Raw genomic sequence first — 24,705 nt, 5'->3', positions numbered from 1 at the left:
GGGGAGTCTGGACAAACATTTGGAGGAGAGATCCATTGCTGGGAGGGGGTGGTGCTGAGTAGACAAACCACATCAAACTCAGGAAATCCACTCAGCTGAAAATGTTTGAAAGCTCTGTGAATGTTAGGGAGGAAAAATTTTATCTCTTTGCCCTGTTCTTGCTTTACCTTGGACATCCATTTACCGCCGCTTTTGGAAAAGAGATTTTGAACTCTGATCTGACCCGGCACAGCCTCACTCACATCCTTAGGTAGGATTTTCCTCATCACTGGGCAAGCAAGCAGATGAATTCTTAAAAAAATAATCCCAAGATAAAACTCAAGCAACACTTTCCTTCCTCAGAGACAACCAGTTCCGATGTAGTAACTGTAGTTACCAAGAAAGCACGTGGCTCTGACCAATATAGGGTTAGTTGATGTTCTGGGGTTGGTGTTGATGGTTTGGAGCAATTTGTTGGTACTGCTGAACATTGGCCTATTCTTATTTCTACTGGAGCGGATCTTACAGATATTCCTAAAACCTGTTCTCCATGTGGGAAATACTAATCCCTATAACAAGGGTCCTAGGGATGCTGTTTGTCAAAGGTTGGCTGATAAAGGTTGAGGGGAGAGGTCCTGTTCTGTTACCATGGCTGGCCAAGATACTAAAATGAAAACCATTGCCACAGAGCATGTATCAGGCTCTTGCAGTGGGAAAATGTGCACTGGGAATATCCAGAAGTAATTACTAGAAGATAAGTGCAGTAACATGAGTGACTGGAGCTGTTCAGGAGACAGGTTACTCTGCAGTTTCTGCTGATTTCAGTGAAGTGCTGACCGACTTTGAAGTGTTTTCTTTGGTCATTTCTAGGCTTACGTTTGGGCAGTAATGTTTACACAGCATTGATGTGAGAATCTGCATGTTTTATACTTGTGCTGCTTGTGAATTCACTGCCAGAAATACTTAGGCTGCAGCTCAGGAAAGCAAAATGCCCAACAGAAAGGAAAGGTGCAATTCAGGAGGGCCGAGCAGGAGAGTTACGGAAGCAGAGTGCGTGATGTGAGCTGGTATTGTACTGTTCCCTTACCCCATGGCTGCCTGTTTGGAGTCCATTTGAGCCCTTGCTTGAAGACCATTCATAAATACTTGTGGGAAGTTCTTTTGGCATTGCTGTTTTGCTGGCTAATGAAAACCTACTGCTTCTCTTGTCATTGAGATAAGGGATACTTGGCTAAAGTGGTCCTTCAACTTTTCTGTTCAGACAGGGGAATTTCAGAGGATCCTGAATTAGATGGGGTTGGGAGCTTTCACTTCTTTTAAACTATGCTAAGCTAATATGGGGAAACTGGTTTTAGAAAAATAACGGTTTGGGAAAAATTAGGAAGAGCAGTCAAAATGTTTCCTGGGATTTTATTACAGCTTTCATTAATAAATTATATTTTCCAAGAAACTTTATTTGGTAGCTTGAACAATAGCTTGCTTGTTCGTGCCTATTACTACTTCTATTGTTCTTCAATAAGTTCAAAGAAGGGACTAAGTATTTGTTGATTTATTGGAGTGTAGAAGTATTTAAGATGATAAGATATTAGAAATAGCTGGTGATTAAGATTACTCATTATTTATATTATAGCCTTTGTTTTCTTTTGCCAGTGCATTCCAAAGCTTTCACTTTTTAGGCTGTGAGCTTTCATGACTTTTTCCAGTTTTTCTTACCAAGGTGAATGTTTTGTTAAAAGTGAGATTAAGCGAGAGCGAAATGACCGCAATTTGTCATCGGAGCAGAGAGATTTCTTGTCCTGTCACATCGAGCATGTCTGCTTCCAAAATGTCTGGAAGTGAAAAGTTTAATACCTTCATGGAATTAGTTTTAAAACTTTCAAGAAGTGGAATGAAAACACGCACACATCCCCTATGGCAGACGTACATTGTGAGAAGCTGTTTGCGCAGCACTTGGATGCTGTAATGCCATCCAAGTGGTTAGACAAACATAGGGGGAGCAAACAAAAGAATGAGAAAATAAACCAAAACCGGATGATGCTAAGAAAATATGGTGAATAGATTGAATTCCAGGCTGAGGTGCAAAGTAAGTTGCTTCTTTTGTGACTGTCTGATGGATGCGTGGAGATGCTGGGTTGCAAGGTCACTCTCTGTACTTCGTTCCCTCTGCTCACTATGGGTATAGAAAACCCCCGAGAGTGGCAGGATTTCTGCGTCAACCAGCCATGCTGCACACTGAAACTACTTAATATCGGGTTGCCTGAGGGGTCAGTGAGAGAGTATCAGTGATAAGAGTGAACTTATTGATGCTTTCTATCAAGACTGAGCATAGTTGACACACCTAAACGTCGCTACAGGGTCAAAAGCAGCGGATCAGCAGTGTGCACTGCTCTTTGCAATGTCCAGGACCGAATACAAGTGCCGATGATAAGTGAGCCTGCAGCATTTCTTTGGTTTGGACCTTGGGATCGCTCCCGCTGCGCTTTGTCCATGTGCTGTAGCTCCCTCTGATAACAGCCAAAAGATGTGTAATTTCAACTTTCACTTTGTCTTGCTTGCTTTCCCACAGCTGCAGAAGTGCTTTCTTTATCAAGGGTACTGAAGGAGAAGGCGTATTTGTGTGGGGTTTTTATCCCCTCGACTTCACCATAACCATTTCCTTTAGTAGCTAATAATATTTAGTATTTATTTCAGTGACTTACATAAATCTCCAATGCATAAACCAGCAACATCCTTTTTTTCTACTGGCTTTTCTTGTGGGAACTTGTTGAAATGACCTATCTCATTGAAACGCCCCGTTCCTGGTCCGAGGAGGACTGTAGTATTTCTGAGTTTCTGTGCCACATCAGGTGATGCAGTAACAGTAAGTGGGGCTGTAGGGGGAATGGGAGTGTCTCTCTGCTTTGATGAGTGAATCGGGGAGCATTATCTCAAAAAAATCTAAAGCATTTTGGAGAGCAGGATTTTAAGAACTTAGCTGTTGCTTCAGGTATCCATAGAGCCTCGGAGCAGAGTCCTTAGGAGTTACTGCTGCGGGTGCTGCTGTTGCTGCACAGTCTGTGGCAGATGGACATTGAATTTTGACTTGGTGACACAATGGAGCACAGGACCCTGGTCGGAGGACACCAGTTAGGGTCTCACACCAGTTAGTGTGCTGGCTGGAAGGACAGGCCTTGCTTTTTGCACCTGTGTAGCAACTGGGACAGGGAGAGGTCAGCACGGTTCGTTGTTCTTTTCTTTGTCAGAGCAGTCAAGTGGCACCTCCGGTTTCTTCTTCCCTGTCTAATCTCTAACTCAAGCCAGACACTTTCTGTGTGGGATGCTGAAGAAACGATACAGCTGTCTGCACTGTCTCTTGTTTGCAGTTTTCTCCACTGCACTCACTTGCTCCTTGAGTCAGTAAATCCTTTCGGTTTTGTCAGGTGGCCTCTTACATGGAAACTTTCTTCAGTGTCCAGTCTCCGAGCCTTATCTCTGGAAGCAGGACCAAGAAAGAGGTTTTACAAGCTTAGTGTCTCACCCTTGTTTTGTTAAAATACTTGTTTATTTTTAAAACCATGGGACCAAAGGAGAGAGAGAGGATTATATTAAACAGTGCTGATATTATCTAGAAGATTTTAATGGATGTTGCTTTACAGATAACTCTTAGGCTGAGCGCTGGAATTCATAAGGTAACAGAGGAGACAGGGACCAACATGAAACTGGGCACAGGGTCTGTGTCTCGCATATAAAACATTCTCTCCAGTTACAGAAGGACCTGCAGGCCACTGGCACCTGGGAGGAGAGTCCCCTCTGAAAGCATTCCTTTCCTTGGGGTACATTTTGGCCTTTTTGGTCTAGGTTTCCAGTCAGAGCCTCTGAGATGCTAAAATCCCTGGAGGTTTTTGCATCTGGTTAAAGGAAGAAAAAAACCTCAGTCTGAACTTTAAATAGCAACAACTGGCTGCCACCAGCTTGTCCTGCGCTGCAATGTGAAGTCCATTGTGCAGCAGAGTAACAGAAACACATCTGGAATTTTTCCCATTGGGATTGATACAGATCTCATTATTAGCAGCTTTGTAATCTGTCTGTAACGAGTTCTTTGGTAAATGAAATTATTCTGATACTCATCAGAATATGTTTTTTGTGTACATGGTGCAATTGCACATCAAGGGGCAGTACCTTGGTGATGGCAGCTAAAGCTGTATTATCCTTTCGCTTAATAGAAGGGAAAAAGCATATTCTCCGATCAGGTGCTTTGACTACTAGGTAAGCTTGAAAGTCACACAGCTATTTCTTGAATAACTTCCTACAAGAAGGAACATGCCAGGGTAAACTGTTTGGGCATTAGGAGTTTGTGCAGTGGAGGGAGGACATTTCCACCTTCACTTTTGCTTTAGTTAGGATGTCCACCTTCTGAATGGTGCAAATGATGATGTGGATTCCAACCAAAAAGCCTTGTTCAGTTTCAGAATCTTCAGAGAGAACTCTGCTTGCCCAGCGTCTCCAGTGCTTTCAGTCCCTTCCTGATTGTGCTGCAGAGTTCATTCTTGTTTCTAGTTAATTTCTTCCTGTTTTCTCAGCGAAACTGTAGACTTTGATTTGATATTGTCATCGCTGCGCCAGATTTTTTATGTCAAACCCAGATTGTGATGACTTAAAAAAAAAAAAAATCCTTTGAAAATTTTCTGAGAGACATCACAATGGACTATCTGTGTGATTGTCACTGAGCATCAATTTATAGAGTGTACAAAGAGGCCGAGCAATTTACTTCTTGCCTGTGTTTCTTCGCATTTCATTATCTGCCCGTCTCGTGTGCTGTCGGCAAGTATTGGTGCAATGGCTTCTACAGACTTCTTTTTCCCCTCAATTTTATTGTTTGGCTTTCATTTCCTGTTTGTGCCTGAAAGCAGGCTTGTCCTTTGCCTGCCTTTTCACTGGGGAGGCTTTTGCTGGAACACCTTAAAGTCACTGTTGGGAGTCGCGCTGATGAGAATTGCAACCTGCAAATATTCAGTAATAATGAGCCAGGACAGAAAATGTGTGTGGCTTGGAATGAATGGGATTCTTAAATTTTTTTTCCTCAGGTTTCTGAGCCCCTATTAGCTACGAGGTCTCATTTCCAAATATAAGGGTAGGAGGATATTATTTATTTGTTTCAGGGGGGTTTTTTTTTGAACGTGAAAGGTTGGATTCTCCCTGGAGTGTGATAACAGGAACTGGGTCCTATAGAACCAGAATTTCAGCGTATTGGACTCCATGTGAGAAAATGAAGACCTCTGTTAATGCCATGGCATGTACTTTCCAGCAGATTAATAATTTCTGTATCGTCTTAAAAGGAATATTTTGGCCGGGTTTTGAAACAGCATTGATCATTCTGGCAGAACATGAGCCTTGAAAAAATTAAGACTATTGTCTCTCAGAACAACCCATCTGTTTCAGTAATGATGCTTGAAACATTGACATTTATCTGCCAGCATCCTCACTCTAGTAAGACTTATGCAGGAAAATTTTGCCTCAAGCAGATTTTTGACCTGGATAAAAGAGCACTGTGCCAGAGGTAAGGGAACATCAGGCATTCAGGAACTGAGTGAATTACTAAGCCCTGCGTATACAGACACCAAATCATACAAGCCCTTTCATAAAGTGACTAAGCTTTACCTCTAGCAGTTTGCTTTGCACCTTCCTGTCTTTCTGGGCTTCCATTACAAGGCTGTTTTGGAGCTTCCCCGTTTTAACCATTAGCGACCTTATTTCCATCTTCAGCTGGCTGTGTCACAAGCAAGTCATGCTCATTTGGGTTCTGTGCCTCTTTGTCCGTTAGCTTTGATAGCTCTTTCCCTTCCATGCTGCACCCCCTGTGCTGTGCTTAGACAGAGCAGTCACATCTGGTCTGTGCTTGGGCTCGGCTGTGCTGAGCAGTGTGCACAGTGTTGGCTTAGCTGATGGCTGAAGGCTCTTTTTTGTTGCTCTCCTATTCTCTATGCACATCCCGGTTTCTTTTCACTGGCACTTGCTATGAAGGGCACTAAAGATTTCACTGTTCCCTTCGATGCTTTCAAATATGAGAATGGCCCTTATACAATAGGATAACATCAGGAGAGACATACACATTAAATAATGGGGTAGGAGGAAACAAGATTGGAGGCTTTTGAAACAGTCAAGTGCAGTTTGATGCTCTAACACGAGGCTGCTGGCAGCTCAGGACAGTCTGACGTGTCAGCAGTGGCAGGAGCGAGCAGCGGATGGGAGGGATTGCTGGCAGTGGCATGGCTGGGGATTAACTTTTCCCTGCAAGTAGAATAAAGAGAACAGTGAGACTCTTTATAAAAGCAAAGTGCAGTCACTGCATTTTAACAGAGCATTTAATTAGTGTCTATGCCAGAAGACAGGTCAGTGATGGGAGTGTGCCCATCATCATTGGTGTTCTGGAAATGTATCTTCACCTGGAACATCAGCTTCCCTCCCTTTGGGCAGCTCAGTGTCACACAGAGCAATGAGTGGTCTCTTACTCTTTTTCCATATAGAAACAGCAATGTCCTTCCTGTCCCCCTGGAATGTGAGCAGGATCATAACTCTGCTAAACCTTGGCCAATTGTCAAAGTTGCTGGCTGGCATCTTCCATGTGCGCTGACTCTTTCTGCTAGGAAGAAAGATCGGAGCCGCTCTCCTTCCCTCATCTCCGTTTTTTTATTTGCACAGAAGGCTTTGGAAACTCAGGCAGTAATTACAGTCTGCTTTTTGCTCACCTTCATCATGTTTCCAAATACCATGTAATCTCATCTCTTTGGCTCAGTGCTCCCTCAGAGGCCTTGAGCACCTTACCCAGCTTTTGGTAGGAAAATCCAGCTGTAACCCAATCTCGCATCTTTGACAATAACACATGAAAAACAAGCCACGACATTCAGATGATGTCAGGAGACTGGGTTTTAAACTATCATTCTACACTGTCTAGAAGTCAGCTTTTCAACCTTGCATATTTGTGTTGAGGTATTAGAGGGTTCGGTGAACAATGACAAATTTTGCATGCTGTCTTATACGCTGCACCATGAGGCAGGTCAGGACAAAGTTTCTGCCTCGTCTGAATTTTATAGTGCTTTTTTTTTCTATTTTCTTTTTATTTCCCAAAAAAAAAAAGGAAGCCAACCTTTAGACCAAGCTTCTTGTTATTTTTTGTGTGTGCATGTGTGGGCTTTGTCTGAAATGTTTGGAGCATCGGTGGGAAAGTCTGAGCATTTCATTAGAGCAGGCAAAGCCATTGCTTTTTTGTCTTTAATATTTGCAGTTTATTTCCAAACTTTCCAGTCTGCAGAGTCATTATGTGCATTCTGCAGGTGAGCTGTTCAGGATGCTTTGTGGGACTTCATGCACGTCGGAACGTAGTCAGCAGGAGGGATGGAGCTGATATTAAATCAGCCTTGGATGTGGTGCCTCGGTGGTGCGTAAGCGCAGGATGTTAATGACTGCAGAAAGGTTAAACTTTACGTGTCTTCCTGTTTATCACAAAGGTGCAGGGGACAAACAGAGAGAGGTCTTGGCAGGCAGCAAGCTTGCAAAATCCATGTGCTGCTTATCTACAGTTGTGTTTGTACTGAAATTTGGTTGCCGTATATGAAGATAAGTACTTGAGAAGCACGGGGAATGTGGAAGGGCAGCTCGTGATTCCCCACCACTACAGCAGACTGGAGCTTGGATACTCGGTCACCTCCCAGCAGCATCAACCCATATGAAAATGGGTTAAAAAGAAATAGATCTGTGCAGAGCATCAAAAGATGATCTATTTCATTTTCCCTCTTAAAAGGAGGCATAGCTGTGGCTACCCCATGCTTAACAGATGTCAACCTGTTCATAAAAACAGTACAATAAAATCAGAAATCAGTGCAGTTGATGTAAGTTCTGTAGCCACGTCCAGGCAATAGATACCAATGTATCATAATCCCAAGAATAAGAAACCTTTTTATAATGTTTAATAAGTTTCCCTTGCTGCATTTTAGGCCCAGGGCTGCTACTTTTACTCAGCGGGGATGGGGAGACGCTGTCTTTCTCTTCCGCAGCAGCCTTGTATTATTTAATGGCTTATCATGTCCTCTTTCAATCTTCTCTAGACTAAACAAATTCACTTCCTTCTAGCTCCTCCTCAGAAACAAGTTTTCTCGACCTTAGATCTTATTCACAGCTCTGTTACAGCTTTTTTTCCCCTGTTTGTTCGTGCTTTGTGCATAGGCATGGTTCTGATCCTGAGTAAAGTGGAGTACTGAAAGGGTTTTACAGCTGTGATCATTACATGTTTTAGTTATGATAGGATGTTTATCTTTTCTACAGTACTATGACAATGTTCTGTGTGTGAACCACAGTGCAGGGAATGGAGGCCCTTTAAGATGTGTTGGAGCAGCTGGTCGGGCTCTAAATAGAGCAGTGAGCAGGCAGGGGGGAAATGTCTGCGCTGATGAGTTTAAACAACGGGCTAGGTGATGGAGAGCAAAGAGGGCAAGAAGGTTGATGATGCTCCAGAGTGCCTCAAAGGTTCAGAGCAGCTGTCCCCACAGGAGGAGGCTGGGATGGCTGGGATAACTGCTACCTGGCCTGCAGGTGGGTAGAGGATTTCTTTTGTCCAGTGGACTGAATTTTCCCCTTCCTTTTCTTTGTTTATGGAATAAAGCTTGTGCAGAGGCTTTTTCTTTTTTTTTTTCTTTCATTTTTCTTTTTCTTTTTTTTTTCCTTTTTTGAGCAGCTGTGACATTTACTGCCCTGTCCTGCCAGAAGGAAGGACCGTGGTTTGCACTTCATGGTCCTTATTGCAGAGCTGCGAAGGAACGAGCAATTGCACCAGCTCCATAGCAGGGAAACCCCAAATGGTAGTTACTAGGAAAGGGCAGAGGACAAGCCAAGCACTCTTATCCCACTGCATAATCAAGTGGCATCTCTTTTAGAAATTGCCAATTAGTTGAGAGCATTTAACCTGGATGTTTAAGTAGATACACTCAGGGTCTGTAGGTGTGAATAGCATGGGAGAAGATGGGTAGGGACCAGTTCTTCACTGTGTCTTCCTAAAAAAGAGGGGTCTTAAATGGCATTGATAGGGTGAGCTGTGGGCATTCTTCAGTGCAAAGTTGTCCTTACTGTTTAGTCTGATTTTATATTAGACCATTTCTAAAGTTTGCTAAGATCAACTTAATTTTTTGTCTGACCTCTACTGTTGGGAGATTTTCTTCTTGCAGCCATCCATTTTTCTGGGGGCTTGTTTATTTACTGACTTAGGAGAAGTAGTATGTTGATTGTAGGATGGGGTTAATCCTTATTAGTGCGGTTTCTTAAATTTTTCAGCTGCTTGAGGAATCTTTGAGCTGCTCAGATTTTTTGACAGAGGATTAATGTCAATAAGAAATGTGAAATCAGGACATCACAAGCCTCCTCATTCCCTGTGCTATCACACCGTGCTGCTCCCCGGAGAAGGGAGACAAGAGAGAACATACAGCTAGGTCTCACTGGGGAAAAAGGAAAAAGTTATCTTAGATTTTCTCTCCATACCAATTTATAAATGCCTCTATCAGAGCTAATTATTCCGTGCCAGAGGGCTTTGGTTTGTGTCTTGGCCATTGTTCTTAATAAAATCGGTAGCTTTTTGTGCCTTCTGCCTAACAATGGGTAGTTTTGAGCCTAAGTAACCAGAGGATAGAAGCCATGCTGGAACAAATAAGTCATTCTGTCCTGTGTATTTTAAAAAAAAAAAGCTGTTCATGCCCTTTTACAGATGCCACATGCAGGTTACATACAACATTGGGGTCTAGCACTGTTTGTGGTTTTTTCCTTTAGCTTCCCGGGTTGTTTCACCACTGATTCTCCTTTACTAAAGAGAGAACAGAAAGGTGGGATGCCTTAAAGGAAGAGGGGGGAAAAAAAGAGGAAGGTAATACCTGGGAAATAAGCCCCCAGTGGAGTTTAGTGGCTGCGAGTGTCTGTCATGGTTTCTAGAAATGGAGTGTCATCTTCTCATCTACTCTTTGAAGGACTTGGTATTGTTTTCTTCCCTCCTTGTTGCAGCCAAAGGCTATCAACTGTTTCATTTATTTTACTTGTTCTCTGGTCTAGGTTTTTCCTTTCTACACACTTATGTATTAATTGCCCTGAAAGTAGCGGGTAGGAGTAGGGGGAGCAGATTCTAGTCAAGATTAAATGTCTGAAGCTGTTGGATAGCTATTCTGACAGAGGCAGTGCTGCTCTAGGATTTGTGCCATACTTTGGGAAGTTAGCACTGCTGAGGTTGAATTCCTGAGCGCACATCCAAGAGGAGTGGTTGTGAATGGTTGTGGTTGTCCTCCTGGGCACCAAGGACAGAATGGAAACAGTCAGGAATCTCAGCTGGGGAGATTCTGGCAGGTCAGTTAAGCGTTATGAATGGGAATGTTTTGGGGTCACAGCTCTTCTTACTTGCCAGGGAGAAAATAACTGGAAATATGGGGGGGGGGTCTCATAAGCCAGAATCCCCTTGGCACAAAAATCTGTTGGACTTTCTTGGGTATGTAGGTTCCTGGTTAAGAACAGTTCTCTGGCTTCCTTTTGCTGCGTGCTGTGACAAATTGTAATAGATTTTATTAATGTATTTGTATAAGAAGTGCAAACTTCAGAGCTGAGAGGGATCTGGGCTATACCTTGTCGTGATCATATCCAGTATTTCAGCTGTTTAGATGTCCTTTGCTGGTTTATCGGGGTATGTCACTCAAAGTAGTGACTTTAGTTGCTGGGCATTTCTCTCCCAAATCATGCAGGTCACAAGCTTGTGCCACAGGTTCCCAAATTTCTCACCTTTTCATGGCTGCCACACGCCCTGAGGTTGTATTAAATCTGGTCTGGGGTTTGGGGTGGGGTAGAGAGGACATGCCTAAAATTTAAACCTGAAAAATGCAAACTCTCTCTACCTGTAGAGCTCAAATGCGTTCCCCTTCTGGAGCTGTGGCTGTCACTGAAGCTCACCTGCCTTTAGGTAGCAGCAGCCGACGACGCGGGTAGAACGCAGCACCCCGTGTGTGAGCTGCACAGCAGATACAAAACTTAACATCCTTCAGAAACATTCACATTTTCTGTTTGACAAGCTCCCACGCATTCCTTGGAAAGTATTTTAGGTGCTCTACAGAGAGCATTCCCATGCCTGTTTGCAGCATATCCTGATATTTCCTGAAGGGTCCTAGAATCCACCAGCCGCGCTTCAGAGCCGAGACAGAACAGCCACGCTCCCGGAGAGGTCTGGCAGGCTGCGTTTCCCCGTCGCTGCTGGACATCAGTTCTGGCCCACTCTGATTTATTGAGGTGGCAAAGCACTTGTCATAGATCATGAGCCTGGAGCATTCGTGATTTCTTAATATTTCCAAAATGGAATTACCTTCAAGATTTATGGGAGCTAAATAACCTCTAATTTGCTCCTTTTTTTTTTCTCCCCATATGGATATAATATTTCCTCCAAAACTGTTCTTCACCCCCTCTTAAATGAAGCAAAAGTATGAACTGAAAATCGAGTTTGCCTAGTTCCGTGTACAGAGCTGCTGTTACCAAGTGATAGTAGGTGGTCTGGGGCTCTTCTGTTCTTTGGTAGAAAAATCCCTGTGTTTAGGTGTAGCAAATAGAATAAAAAGGCCAGTGGTCACCTCACCCATCCCTTTGGGAATCGCTTTGGTCTCCTGGTTGTCACGTGCAGAAGGGGGACACCATAGAGCATCAAATCAGTCCTACTAGTGCTCCAGCTGGGTCAACTGAACCAACTAAGACTTTTTTACTTACACTGCACTGCTTCATAGCATTATTGTAGGGAATCCTCCTGATTCTTGAGAACAAAACCTGCCCATATATGTGTTTTCTGAAGCATCCAAGTTTTTCCTGAAGACTGTCACAGCAGCAACCAGAGTAGCTTGGTGACCTAAGGTGCTGGAGACCCGCAGCTGCTGGGGGACAGTGGGGGCTGTTCTGTGGGACCTGGCTTCTGCTGTTAGTTAAAGTGGTAGCTGCAAAGGAAGAGCATTGAACATTTGTACTGTAACCTTTCAGGTTATAAGAGCTCTTGCATTGTATGAGAATCCTGCAAAGGTTCCTCCTACTATGTTGGAAGGAGGTGGAGATAACTCCTCAGAGATCCACCAGTGCAACAGAGTACTTACATTGCAGTGCACTGATATGCTTGAAAGAATACTGAACTAATTTGGGAGGTTATTAGCTTTTTAGGATATTTTCAGAATATTATTCTATCCTGTTCTCTCTCTTTTTAAAATTGTTTTTAATAGGCTTGTGGCTGTTTGGGTTTTTAAGATCTTTAGAAGCTCCAGTATATCTACACATCTTCCCCGCTTTTTCCTTGATAAAGTTATACAGATCCTTTCCTATTCTCATCTCTCAAATAACATTCCTTTCCTTTTAGATCAGCCATGTAATCTGTCCATCCTGCTTTTATGGTTATAGATGATCTTATTAAAGATTACATGAGTGGATGTGAAGCAGTATGCATGGATGAGTTGGAGTCTTGTGTTCTTTTTTGTTACATGCTCTCAGTCTCTCTCTTCACCCTTCCCAGAGGTTTCTGCAGCCTCTGATTTACTGGGCATCTGTGACAGGACCATACTTCAAGTAGTTTATAATTGAGAATTTGTTCCATCTTTTCCTCATGGTGATGCTGTCTGAACTGCGTGTCTGGCTGTGATTTAGCGTAGATGAGTTTATCTTAAGTCAGGTTGTTCAAGTCTAAAAGGTATCTGGTTAGTGAAGGGGCAAACCTTATGAGGAGCAGCTGAGGGAGCTGGGGTTGTTTAGTCTGGAGAAGAGGAGGCTGAGGAGAGACCTTATCACTGCCTACAACTGACTGAAAGGAGGTTGTAGAGAGGTGGGCGATGGTCTCTTCAGTCAAGTGACAGGAGATAGGACATGGGGAAGTGGCCTCAAGCTGTGTAGATTAGATGTTAGGAAAAAAGTTCTTCGCTAGAAGAGTTGTTGGGATGTGGAACAGGCTGTCCAGGGAGCTGGTTGAGTCACCATCCCTGTGTTTAAAAGATGGGTAAATGAGGCACTTAGAGGACAGGTACAGTTGGAGTTGATGATCTTAAAGGTCTTTTCCAACCTGGTGATTCTGTGATTCTGGTTGCAGTAGTGTGGGGGTTGTGTGATAAGTACAAAACCAGCCCAAATGGAGGGGTGGGCTGTTGCATTACATCTCGCCTGCCACCAGTACCCAGGTTAGCCAGGCTGTATACGTTTGAGGCATGTGTGTGTTGCGCTTGCGCCATGGCTCTGACTCTGAACGTGCTGTCCATTCCTTTCTTCATTTCTACAGCATAGTTGGAATCATCTGGATCCAGAACATCCCTGCTACTGTTTTGCTGTGATGGAAGGAGCAGATTTCTATTAGCATGAGCATATTCCCAGCGGTTATCTTGATACACTCAGAAATGGTCCCATATGAGAGTTAGTGTTTCTGTAGTTTCTTTTGCTAATTGCTTCCTTCTATCTGGCCACTGTAATAATTGTTTCTTGAAGACACAGTTTTTAGTAGCTGCTGTCTTTGTCTGTTGAGGGTGTAATTAGGATAATGTACTCCCATAATGACACGGTTAAGAAGGACTAGTTCTCTCTTTTGTGAGTGATTTTGGATAGATCACAACTGTTGGGTTTGGCAAAGACATCTCTAGAATCATTTATATGTTAATGAATGCAGAGGAAAACACCTACATCTGTACTGAATTTCCATTCTCTGTAAACCAAGTGCTGTTTCAGGATCTCCTGAACTGTTTTCTTTCTCACCAGCATTATGAAGCTGCTGTGGATGCCCGCAGGAGTGGGGCAGAAGCAGCTGTGAGAGCTGATACCCCTAGCCTTGCTCCCCAGGTGCAGCTGCCCAGGGTGTTCACACCCTCACAGAGCAGTGTGTGTGCATGCCAGGGGCGATGGAACGGCAGCTCTGCACCCTTTCCTCTCACACGCTCAGAGTCAGCATGTGAATTGGATTCTGCTTCCAAGGCTGGAAGTGAAACTCCCTAAATTCTGGTTGCAATTTGCAACTTACTCGAGCTAAATTAATAGCCAAACAGTAGTGTGGAAGTTCTAACTAGCTGAGTGGAAATGATTGCCAGGCTCACAGCTTGAGTGTTTTGGGTGTCCTCGTGGCAATAAATCCGACAGATTTGTTCCACTGCAGGTGCCTTTGGGTCACAGTAAAATCTTCCACGTTGCTCTGTTGCCTGAGAGAATCAGCACTTAGGTACCGGTTCTCTCTACCGCCCTACAGAAATTTCTCCTTGCTACTTCAGGGGTTAATTTCTCTCTTATTTTGGTTTTCTCAGGTTCTCGAAGCCGGCACCAATGTTCTTGGATGATTCCTTCAGGAAATGGGCACGTATCAGGGACTTTGTACCCCCCTTTGGAATTAAAGGACAAGGTATGAGAAGACTGTACAGCTGTTGGAAAAGAAGGTCTCTATGCAGATGCTTGCTACATCTTGATTTTTTGTGTTTTCAGTGTTGTACGTGCAGCTTTCAAGCTCAAAAGAATTTTCACAGCTGGAATGTGGACTTCAGAGGCTTGTCTTGGGGACAGTGGGTTTAGCACACAGGGAGAGTCAGTGCGACAATGGCAATTTAGATGTGCCATCACATTCTGGAAGAAGTATTTTGACATTGCTGTAGCATCTAGGCTGACAGCAGCAGAGGCAGTCCAAACTGATTTTGAAGTCCCTTTAAGTGAGTAGAGCTCTAAAGAACAGGAAAGACTTCTCTTTGCCAGTGTTGGAGCCTCAGGGTTGACTGCTGATACAGATCTTCATTTTCTTTTCATAGCTTTTGGTTGTATAATTATTTTATAGTTGTGCTACTTGTCAGCTTTCCTAACAACTAGGAAAAGTCTGTTCGGATGCTTTGGTGATGATTTGCAATATGTCCTGTCCTCCAGCTAGAGCTTGGCAGCAAAGGCTGAGTCTTGGATATCCCACAGGAGAACAAGAGTGGCACTGATACGAGGTGGGAGCTGGTAGCCCACCCAGCAAATAGTATATTTTGGCAGGTGACACAAGCTCCATGTTTATCCTTTGTGTGCCACCAAAGGCCACTCTGGGAGACAGTGGTGGAGCAAAAGGGTTATGCTCGTAGCAGTGATTTGCTGCAGACTTCCTGAAGTCTGATGTATTTATTAGGAAGTGCTTCTAGCATTGCGTCAACTTCCACAGGTTTTTTTTTCTTTTCCACTGACAAACCCAGGATTACAGATGGCCCCCAGAGGAGCTGAAATACCTGGTGGAGAAAAGCCCACAGCCACAATAGGCTTGGGTCTGTCCCTCTCCCTGGGAGCAGATGTGGTAGCTGTCAGAACAATCTCTGATCAACCCAAAGGCTCTACTGACAAATTTCTTTTGGCTTGCATCAGTTCCCTTCTTTGTTTTGCCTATGTCCCTTCCTTGTCCAGTCAGTCTTTTGCAGCTCAATAGGCAACTAATTACTGTCCTCTAAATCAGCCGGCGGTTTGCGGCAAAGAAATAGCAGCGGCAGCACAAGTGGAAAGCTGCGTTGGCCATGGGAGGGCTCATGCCCTTCTAACAGGCACACAAGGTGCACAAAGCTAGGGCAAGCTGCCTGACCAACGTGAAGGTAGGATTTGCAGATTACACATGATGTCAGCTAGACCTAATAAAAATCATTCCGTTAAACTGAATCCAAATGGAGAAATTCACCAAAAGGGGATGACGGAACGGCTCTGGCAGCCTTCTCCCCGGGTTCCTTGCCAGCTTGTATCACCACTGCAATGTTATGTAAATCTGGTGTTTTATATTGGATTTCCTCAGTTAAAAGGAGAAATGAGAAATTGCCATTATTTAAATGGTTGTGAGCTGAAGCCATGGGACGGAAACCGTTGAATGGGTTATTTTTTTAATGCCCTCCTGGGACTGAAATTTGTGCCAAGTTTCAGTCTGGAGCAAGTTCTGTGTGTGGGAGGGTTGAATTATAAATCTCTGTGGCCCAGGATTTCTAATGGCCGTGCTGACAGGCTGCGAGTCCTAGCGATGCGAATGGCGCCCTTTCATGTTACACATCACTTGGAATTCTTGCATCAGTCTTTTCTGGCTGTCCCACGGGACGCGTTCTGGCTCAGCTGAGTGATTGGATGATGGGATCAGCACCTCATTAGGGCTTTCAGTCAGGGCAATCTAGTGATATCCAAACAACTGACCCAGGCAGGCAGCGTGGAGCTCGGTCACGTGCTGGTGCGAGATGAAGACTATCAGGGCTGGGATGTGCATGGGAAAAAGAGTGGTTGGGGTGGCTGAGAAAGCGTAGAGAGACGTGCCTGTGTTGAAGCAGACAGGGCAGGGGTTTTGCTCTGTGTGTTACGAAGCCCAGTGACACCATCAGCTGGGATTTCGGATGTGCATCACCCTGGGAAAGGCGCTCGGTGTTTACAGACACCGGCTGCGGCTTGGTGGGTAATGGGAAGATTTTGCTGAGAACCTCAGTGAAAGTCGCCCGGTGTTTTCAAGTCACTGGGATCCAACTGCAAAAAGGCTCTTTGTGTGTGTGAAATATAGCTACAGGATGAGCTCACTTTCAGCTATGCCGTGTGTTCCAAGAAACTTCTAGCAACTAATCTGTGGTAGCTTGAAAGTACTAAAGTTATGAAATCAAGAGATTCTTAGCAGCTTGGAGGCTAATCCACTATTTCGGCTGTCTTTTGTTAAAAGTTTCTCTCTATCCTTAAGACTCTTAGCTAAGTTTTGGGTGTTGGTTTTTTTTTTGCCTTGTGTCTGGAAAGAAATGAAAGTAGTCTTTTTTCATCCATCACTTGGAGTTTACTGGTCCAAGAAACAAGTCTTGTAGTCTTTAGGGGAATGCAGCTTTTGAGGAGCATTGTCTGCTGAGCTGCACTAACTTGGAGCGACACCTCAGTATGAATTACGTGTAAAAAAGTAGAAATGGCTCAGAAATTTTCAGGGCAGGACTATCACTCTTTAAAGGAAATCATATCAAGGAGAGAAGGCAGTGTGCTGATCATTTTGACACAGTTCATCAGGGATCTTCAAAAAGAATCTGATCATAAAGGCAGTCCTTCCATCTCCAGATGCTAAAAAGTACTTGGTATATAGAAAGCTCACCATGGTTTCCTTTACCTCTGTAGCTAAAGCAAAAGGAAAGAGTTATTTGGAGAAGTGTAGCAAAGAAGACTGGAGAAACACCCAACTATTAATAGAATTTCTCAGTACATGTGGCTTAAAGAATATAAAAGGCTTTCATAAGAAAGTAGCTAGTATCTGGCATCCTCCCTGTGTAATGAGGACGGGAGAGTTGCTGCAGGTTTTTTTCAAGTTAAGTGAAAACATATGGCACTGCATACACAAAAAAGCTAAACAAACAGCATCCATGTAATATCTCTTCCGTGCATTTAGTCAGTAATTGTGTCCTTGCTTAGCAGTAATTATAGGTCTTCACTTCTACCTTTGTTCCTGCCCGATTGTTTTAAGTAGAGATGCTGCTTTGCTGGCCCCGAATCAGTTTGTCTTTGAAGGTGATATTTATTTCGTAGGGAGTGAATGCCTTGTCACAATCTCAGAGTTTCCCTCCCACCAGGGATCTAGGAAGCAACTTGAGCCCCGTGGTGATAAGAGAGTAGTGCTACAGTTTTATCAAACGCTGTGAGTAGTACCGGCCAGGAGACCTTGTATTTTCATCTGATACAAGAGGAGCATCTGGAATCAGTGACACATTTGGTGACAAAGTCGTCAAGTCTGCCCAGAGCACCAAGGCTAACAGATGTATTGTGCAATGGTTAATTGTTCTCGTACTGGGTTTTATTTGGATGTTTTCTTTTGTGTTCTTTCGTGTTAGTGCTTCTGGGAAGAGCCAGAGCTGCTTAGCAGTGGTTTCATTAGTCTCATGGGAGAGAGGTCATTCATCTTCAGTGAAAACGTTGAGTTTTTGGGCATGCAGAAGTTGGCATATCGAAATGTTATGGGGAGAAAAACTCTTTTCATGCTTTTTTTTTTTTTCTTGCATAGCTTTTTCTTCCACAACAATTTTTCTTGGCATGAGTAATACTTTATCTCTGAGAAAACATACTCACTTGGACGTTACGATTGACATTTACAGCTGACCCAAAGAAAAACTATCAGAAAAGTAGGTCTTTTCCAACCTACCCTTCCAGCTCTTTATAGAGGCTGGAATACCCCATGCAGGCACCTTCCCTACATTGGACTGGGTCAGCTTGATAACGAGGTGTCTCTTTTTTCCTTTAATTCTCCAAACTTTTCTTTATTTTGTTAGCTGTACTCTGTTGTGTGAGCATATTTTCTTCTTCATATGTTCTTCCTCAGCAAATAACTGAGAAGCACAAGCATGTATAGCTCTTAGTTCTGTGCAGGGTAAGTATTAGCACAAGATTGTTGTTCTTCAGTTTGAGGCAGGTTTCTGAACTAGATTCCACTAGAATTTTACATTTGACCAAACTAGGTAATAGTTGCCATTATCACACGGGAATATATCTATAAAAACGCTGCTTTTCCCCCAGGGGATCTAGCTGATTTTATAGCCTCGAGAATTTAAATGAGAGGTTTCAATGGGGAAAAAAAAGTAAAAGTTTTGGAAGAGGTATGGGATCAGCTTTTCCTAACTGACTGAAGTCTCCAAAGAGAAGTTACGATGTGAATTTTGAAGTTAAATCGGCTCTCTCTCTTGAGCCCTCTTGACAAAAGTACAGCCCTCCAGTGAAGTCCCTTATTTCAGTCAAAATTGATGCTTTGCTGTTTAACATGCTTAAAGAATAGCCTTTCTTCCAGCCCACTGGGAAGGGAAAGGTGCCCTGAGGAGATCTAAGACCCCAAGTTTGTAGTTAATTGGGTGACTCCATATTGGAGTTCTTCCCAGAAGTGTTGAAATGCAGTTGAGACATGGGTATTATTCCTGTCTTCTACCTCCCAGAGAGAAGAGCGGGTCTTCTCTGGCTGTTGTGTTTTCAAGTGCCAAATCTTGATGTTCCTGCAAGGGTCAGGAAAATTAGAAATCACTGTAGTAGTTACTGAGGTTTTTCAACACAAAAAGGACAGGCCTTGTGCCTGACCACCTGTGAAGGGGCATCAAAAATGCAGCAGCCCTGTATAACAACTGTATTTTTCCACTTGTTTTTTGACAGCACATTGTGAATCTTTCAAGGTCCATGTTCATTTGGTGTGCATTAGCCTGTTTCTACAGGATTCATTGCTTCCTGTGCATCAGACTCGAGTTTGGATCAAAATGGTTAATGCCTGGTTATTGCAAAATGTTGCCCATTTATTGGCATAATTGCTTTTTAAATTAATGTTCCAACTTTCCAAGCCCTGGGATTATGTTGGGAACTAAGCTTGTGCTCTGAAAAAACAAACTCTTGGTTGTGAAGAAAAGCTTGGAAAAAAAATATCCCTGAAGGCTCCAAAACTACGATGTAAATCAAGAGTCCAAATGTTATGTATTTTATTTATATCTTGTTATAAAAAAAGACCTTAAGGGCTTTCTGGAGCTTACATTTAACGCGTGCCAGGTTTTTGGTTAGGGAGGTACCATGTGTCTTCAGACTTTCTTTTTTTTCTCGTTTGTGGTTTGTATCTATGCAACACTTGTCTTAATAATGTGTGTTGTCTTAATACCATTATAAATCATCAGTGGACATGTTGTGATACTGGAAGTAGTGGCAGTTTTAAGTCCTGTTTCTAGTAAGGTGTATCTCGAGTAAACCACCTTAGGTGGTGCAGCTAATGACCTTAAGAAACCATTTGTATGTCTGTGCTTCACAAGAGCTGATGTGGGGACAGATGCCTGCGGTTGGTTCACGGCTGACTGTCTTTGAGAGCCAGTTCATGTGTTTGCAATTTGCTTCAAAGTTCTGGAAGTCTTTGTGGCTTCTTTTCTCCTGCATAGACCTCGTAAAGTTAGCTGATCAATAAAAGGAAGTGTTGCAGGAGATTTCAGGCTTGTTTTGATGCATTGAGTTGTACTTACTGGATTCACAGCTTCACTAAAATACAAGTAAGATTGTCTGTCTGCAGCCAGACATGGTATTTCTGGGAGAGAGCTGAAGGACAGAATGTATAGTGAGACTTAGGTCTATGACCTCGTGCTGGGCACCAGGGTGCCAAATCCTTCTGTAGAAGATAATTTCCCAGCTTCTGTATGGAGTGAGATCTTAAAGGAAAAAACGCTGAAGAAGGAACTTTAGACAGAGCTGAACTTTTGGGTGATGTTAAAAACCCCCACAAATAGACAAAGCAGCATGCATGGCATGCATTGGTTTTGTGCTTACCGCTTGTTTGTAAACACTGCTGTTTGTTTAACCCATAGCATTGATGGTGTTTAGCTTGCTGTCCCCCCCCCCACAAAGCTGATGCACATGTGGTGTTCTGTTCCTGTAGCACAGGGACCCATACACAGAGGAGAATGGCATGCTTCGAGGATGCCTGTCAGCCTCAGTCTAGTCAGCATATCCCCAAAAGCAGAAGGTGATGCCCAGCAGCCTGCAGAAGTACTGGCTTGAGGTGTGGCAGCTGGGTGACCAGCTGTGGAGATGGGCACCAACCATGGCTCACAGGGCAACCATGAAGAGCTGCACCAACACACTGCTCCCTCGCCCTAAAGCACCGTATTCACCACTGGCGATAAGGGCGCGTAGACTTGCTGATTTTTGAGGCAGATGGCTGGTATGGACAACTTGAACAATTCCAGCCTCTTCCCTTAGCAACTTGAGAGCACGCAGAGAGCCCAGTTTGCCTACTTTTATGGTGGGCAGAAGGTAGGCCCTGTGAGATGCCTGCAGTAAGCCCTGTGGAGTGGAAAGGTCTCCCATCTTTTTTTTTAATGATACAAGCGAGAGGCTTATGCATTAGGAACAACAGTGTTAAGTGTTGTTGACATTTACAGTGAAGGTCTCCACTCCTCAACATAAATAGCAGAGAAAAAGGCTAGAATTGAGACTTGGGCTGGTTCTCACTGTGTGGTCACTGCCTGAAGAACTATTTATTTCTAACTATTTACTTTTCGTTTTTCCAAATGTCTGAAAATTTCAGGGTCAACCTGAAGTCAGGACGTACTCGTGTTCAGAGAAGGGATACACTCCTGAGCTGCTTTTGAATCTGCTGATGCTAGAAGGCAAAGCTGATAGAGTATGTCATGATAACTCAGGATTCTTAGATAAATATAGACAACTCCTCCTCTAGACGGGAGGAAACTGTGCAGAGGCTTCTTGCTTTGTTTGTGTAGTAATAGTGTGTGCATAGTGGTTGATAGATGAATGGGTTAAATAACCTCCTGCTCTCCCCAGTAATCTAAATTCTCCATGACAAGAAAAAAAAATAAACTGTGGCTACAGAAAGCTGCACTAGATTGCTTGCCCTGTTGATGAGTTCATTATGTAATAATGGGGAAAAGCGAGGCTGAAAATGCAAGATATTGGTGTTAATTTACATTAATTTATCATGGAAGAATGGTGGCAAACCCATATAAGCCAGAGGGCTGGCTGAAGATGAAAGCCTTCACAGAGGGCTCCTTGTCTAGGAATCAAAGGAATCAAACTCTGTTCCTGGTTAAGTCACTTACTTGCCTTGTGACCTTCAGTGAGGTTTATTCTCCCAGAGTTTAAAGACATTTATTGGTATCAGAGATGAGAAGAACAGGTGGAGGACCTGAGAGGGTGAATTCAGGAGTATACATGTATGTTTATGCATGTATATTTATCACCTTATAGAGTTGGACTTGGCATAAAAGCCACATATTTTTACTGTTGGAATAAGTTCACTTTACTAATGCTTCAACGAGAACTAAACCTCTATGTTCATCTTTATATCTAACATATATATGTGCACAGTGTTCTTATACATCCCGGATGGATGGTTGCAGGTAAGGGAAACCCCTGCATTACAGTTGGTTCTTTCTGACATGAACTGTTGGGGCTAACAGGCTGCTAGAGCTGCTGCTGAGGTGAGTTGTGCTACCAGGACAGATAACATCTGTAGCCCAAAGGATGGTGATATAGCCATCTTCATTAAGACATCGGTGTTTGGCTATAGACTGGAGGGAGAAAGGATTTAGTATTGTAATGTCCACCTTGAATCTCTCGCAAGGAGGAGCAGCACCCGGGAAGCGATATTGCTGCTGGGTTTACTCAGCCTCCGAGGGGTTACGGCCACAGAGCAGCTGCTGCATGACCTGCATGAGACAAGTTTGGTGTTTGAATGCAGTTTCCAGTGGGAAATTTGCATTTCACAAAATCTGCAGCTATTCAGCACCTACTGGGCTACCTTCTGGCAGCTGGGAAGAGGCCAAATATTAAGTGGTTTTCAAAGATGAATTCACCTTTTATCCCTACTGGTTAGGAGAGGAGGGAGATGGGAAAGAAGTGCCTGGTTTTGCCTGTGCTCTTCTGTGCCTGCCTGCTCGGTATGTCTGAACCATGCCATGGAGAGGGCAAACGAGCCCTGGTGCAGTGATGCCAGCTCTCCTTGTCCCAGGTACACATGATGTAGAGCTACTGGGTCTGTGGGAGCTGTCGCTGTGCCAGTGGTGAATGCCAGGTAGTAGGTTCTGCTTGGTCTGAGCTGACCTTGCATGGAGCCCCGCAGGCATCCGCAGCTTGTTTTCCCCAGTTCGTGTTTCAGGGCATACGGTGCCGAGACATGTCTGCTGGGCTGGTTTGCTGGAGTTCTGCATGGAACAAAAGTAGCTGAAACTTTTCCAGACTGGAAATGGCCTTCAAAGAATGAGGGACCTGTTTGAATGGGGATGTGTCTGAGTTCTGTTACACCGGCGCTGGCTGTGTGCCCGGGTAAGCAGGGAAGCAAGGGGTGAGGGCATGCATACCTGTTGCTTGTAACAGGAAGGGTTTTTTTTCCCTTTGCAGCATTCAGAACAAGTACACTCAGGCCCCTCCTGGCCCCTCCTCAGTGCATGGGTATACAAGGCAGAGCACACCCAACACTCTCTCTGTTTTTCTCACTTGCCAAGCAGGGCAGAAGTTGTGCCTGGGCTAGCACCGTGTCTGCATCTACGCCAGGGTTTCTTAACAACCTGCACAAACCATCTGTCAAAAAATAAATATGAAAAAAGAATCAAAACAAATTGTTTGCATAGCTGTTGCCCTAATAAAGCAGCCTTTCTTTTAAGTGTGGGTTCATGTGAAAGCGAAGGCCATACACAGCTGGTGCCTTTAAAAAGAAAAAAAAGCAAACCAGAAAATAAAATCGATGGGTGAAGGGAGAAAAACTGATGGCTGTCAGGAGCAAAATGTGCTCCCCTGAAACACTGGTCTGGGGCTGCGCTGTTCTTCGTTCTTTGCTGCGTTCAATGTGAGTTGGTCCCATCCATGAGCTCTGTCACTCTCCCATCCCAGAGCAGTGCACTGCCTGGGTGCCTGCTGTTCCCATTGCTGTCCCACCCCACTGCAGGGGTTTGGTGGTGGAGCAGCATACCAGCTCTGCTGCTGGTCAGATTTGCTGCTGAATCGGGTTAATGGTTTAGTATAAGTTGTTTAGAAGGTCAGCATCAATCTGTATGCCACCAACACCAGTTTGGTAGCCTCTCTGCCACTGCTCTGTAGGGCAGTTTTTGAGTTTCCCCAGAAAGTGAATGAAGATAGAACGTCTCAGGGACACCAACCCTGCTGTGCATACACTGGAGCAGTCGTGATGGCTGGGGATCTTGAAGACCTGACCTTTCTTTTACCTTTGCAAAGCTTGCTTTCAGTCCTTGAGAGATGAGTGTTCAGACAGGGCCATGCACAGACCCTGTTACTTGGAACAGGAAGGGGTTTATCTTTGTAGCATTTGTCATGTGCATTTGCACCCATTATTATCAGTCAGCACATGGGTATATAAGGCAGAGCGTACTCAGCACCCTTTCAGTTTCTCACCCTCCATCATCACTGAGCTCCATCAATTAACTTTACATAATGCACCTGCTTTCCTGGTCCCTGATTTTCTTTAGTCATCGTCTGGAGGTGAACACTGATTTGCATCCTGCAGGTCACTATCTTGGGTAGTGGTCTTTGCAGTGTTATTTCAAGTGAGGCTCCACCTTAACCCCGCTGTAGTTAAAGATCCTGCTGGTGGTTCTCTGTTTGTATGCATCTCCATTGTCTTGTGGGAGATCAGCTCGGCGGCATCTGCTGATCCTTCAGACTTTGCCCCAAAAAGATACAGAATCTCCTTCTGAAGGAGGTCTTGTCTTTCCACCCTGGTGCCAGTGAGCAAGGTGCCCGATGTTCACCTCTGCAGCAGTGTAGTGTCCCTCTTCTAATACAGTTCCACCTCAGTCAGAAAGGTAAAGGTCTAGTGCCTCTTCCCTGGCCAGGCCATTAGCTTTTCTGGTTGGTGGTCGTTGTTCCTGCTCCTCGCTGCTGGTGAGGATGCTGGACTAGAGGAACTGGCACCGAGGGCACCTGGGGCACCTTCATTCCTGCTGGGAGCCAACACTTGGCAGTGAAGTACTTTAGCTTTTATTGAGCTTCATTCAGCAGTTTTCGATGATAACGCTTATCTGTGCAACTTCCAAAGCTCTTGGATGCCGTGTTGGGCTTGGGTGCTGCAGAGGACACAGCTCCCATTCATAATCGTGTACTGAATGTCATATTTTGTTGTTTGGCTTGTTTGTGTTTTCTGTCCAGATTATGGGAATCATCCATCATGAGCATCCCCATCCCAAATGCTGCCATATCCGGTCCTAAAGCTGTCACATTTAATTCCTGAGCATTCATTATGAAGGCATTGCTAATTAGCTGGGA

At 44.1% G+C, this 24,705-nt stretch overlaps 1 protein-coding gene across 3 annotated transcripts in view; it reads left to right on the top strand.

Annotated features, from left to right (window-relative positions):
* The window catches only part of ST3GAL3 (ST3 beta-galactoside alpha-2,3-sialyltransferase 3), a 177,319-nt gene that overhangs the window by 94,983 nt on the left and 57,631 nt on the right, over positions 1 to 24,705 (top strand). For all 3 annotated transcript variants that reach the window (XM_084266160.1, XM_084266159.1, XM_084266158.1), the window contains one exon: positions 14,271 to 14,365. In XM_084266160.1, coding sequence (XP_084122286.1) covers positions 14,271 to 14,365 — 95 coding nt within the window. The remainder of the gene's footprint in view (positions 1 to 14,270; positions 14,366 to 24,705) is intronic.

The sequence above is a fragment of the Gallinula chloropus genome, assembly GCF_964237585.1.
Source record: "Gallinula chloropus genome assembly, chromosome: 6".
NCBI classification, from domain to species: domain Eukaryota; kingdom Metazoa; phylum Chordata; class Aves; order Gruiformes; family Rallidae; genus Gallinula; species Gallinula chloropus.
This window is presented reverse-complemented; position numbering and strand designations above follow the sequence as displayed.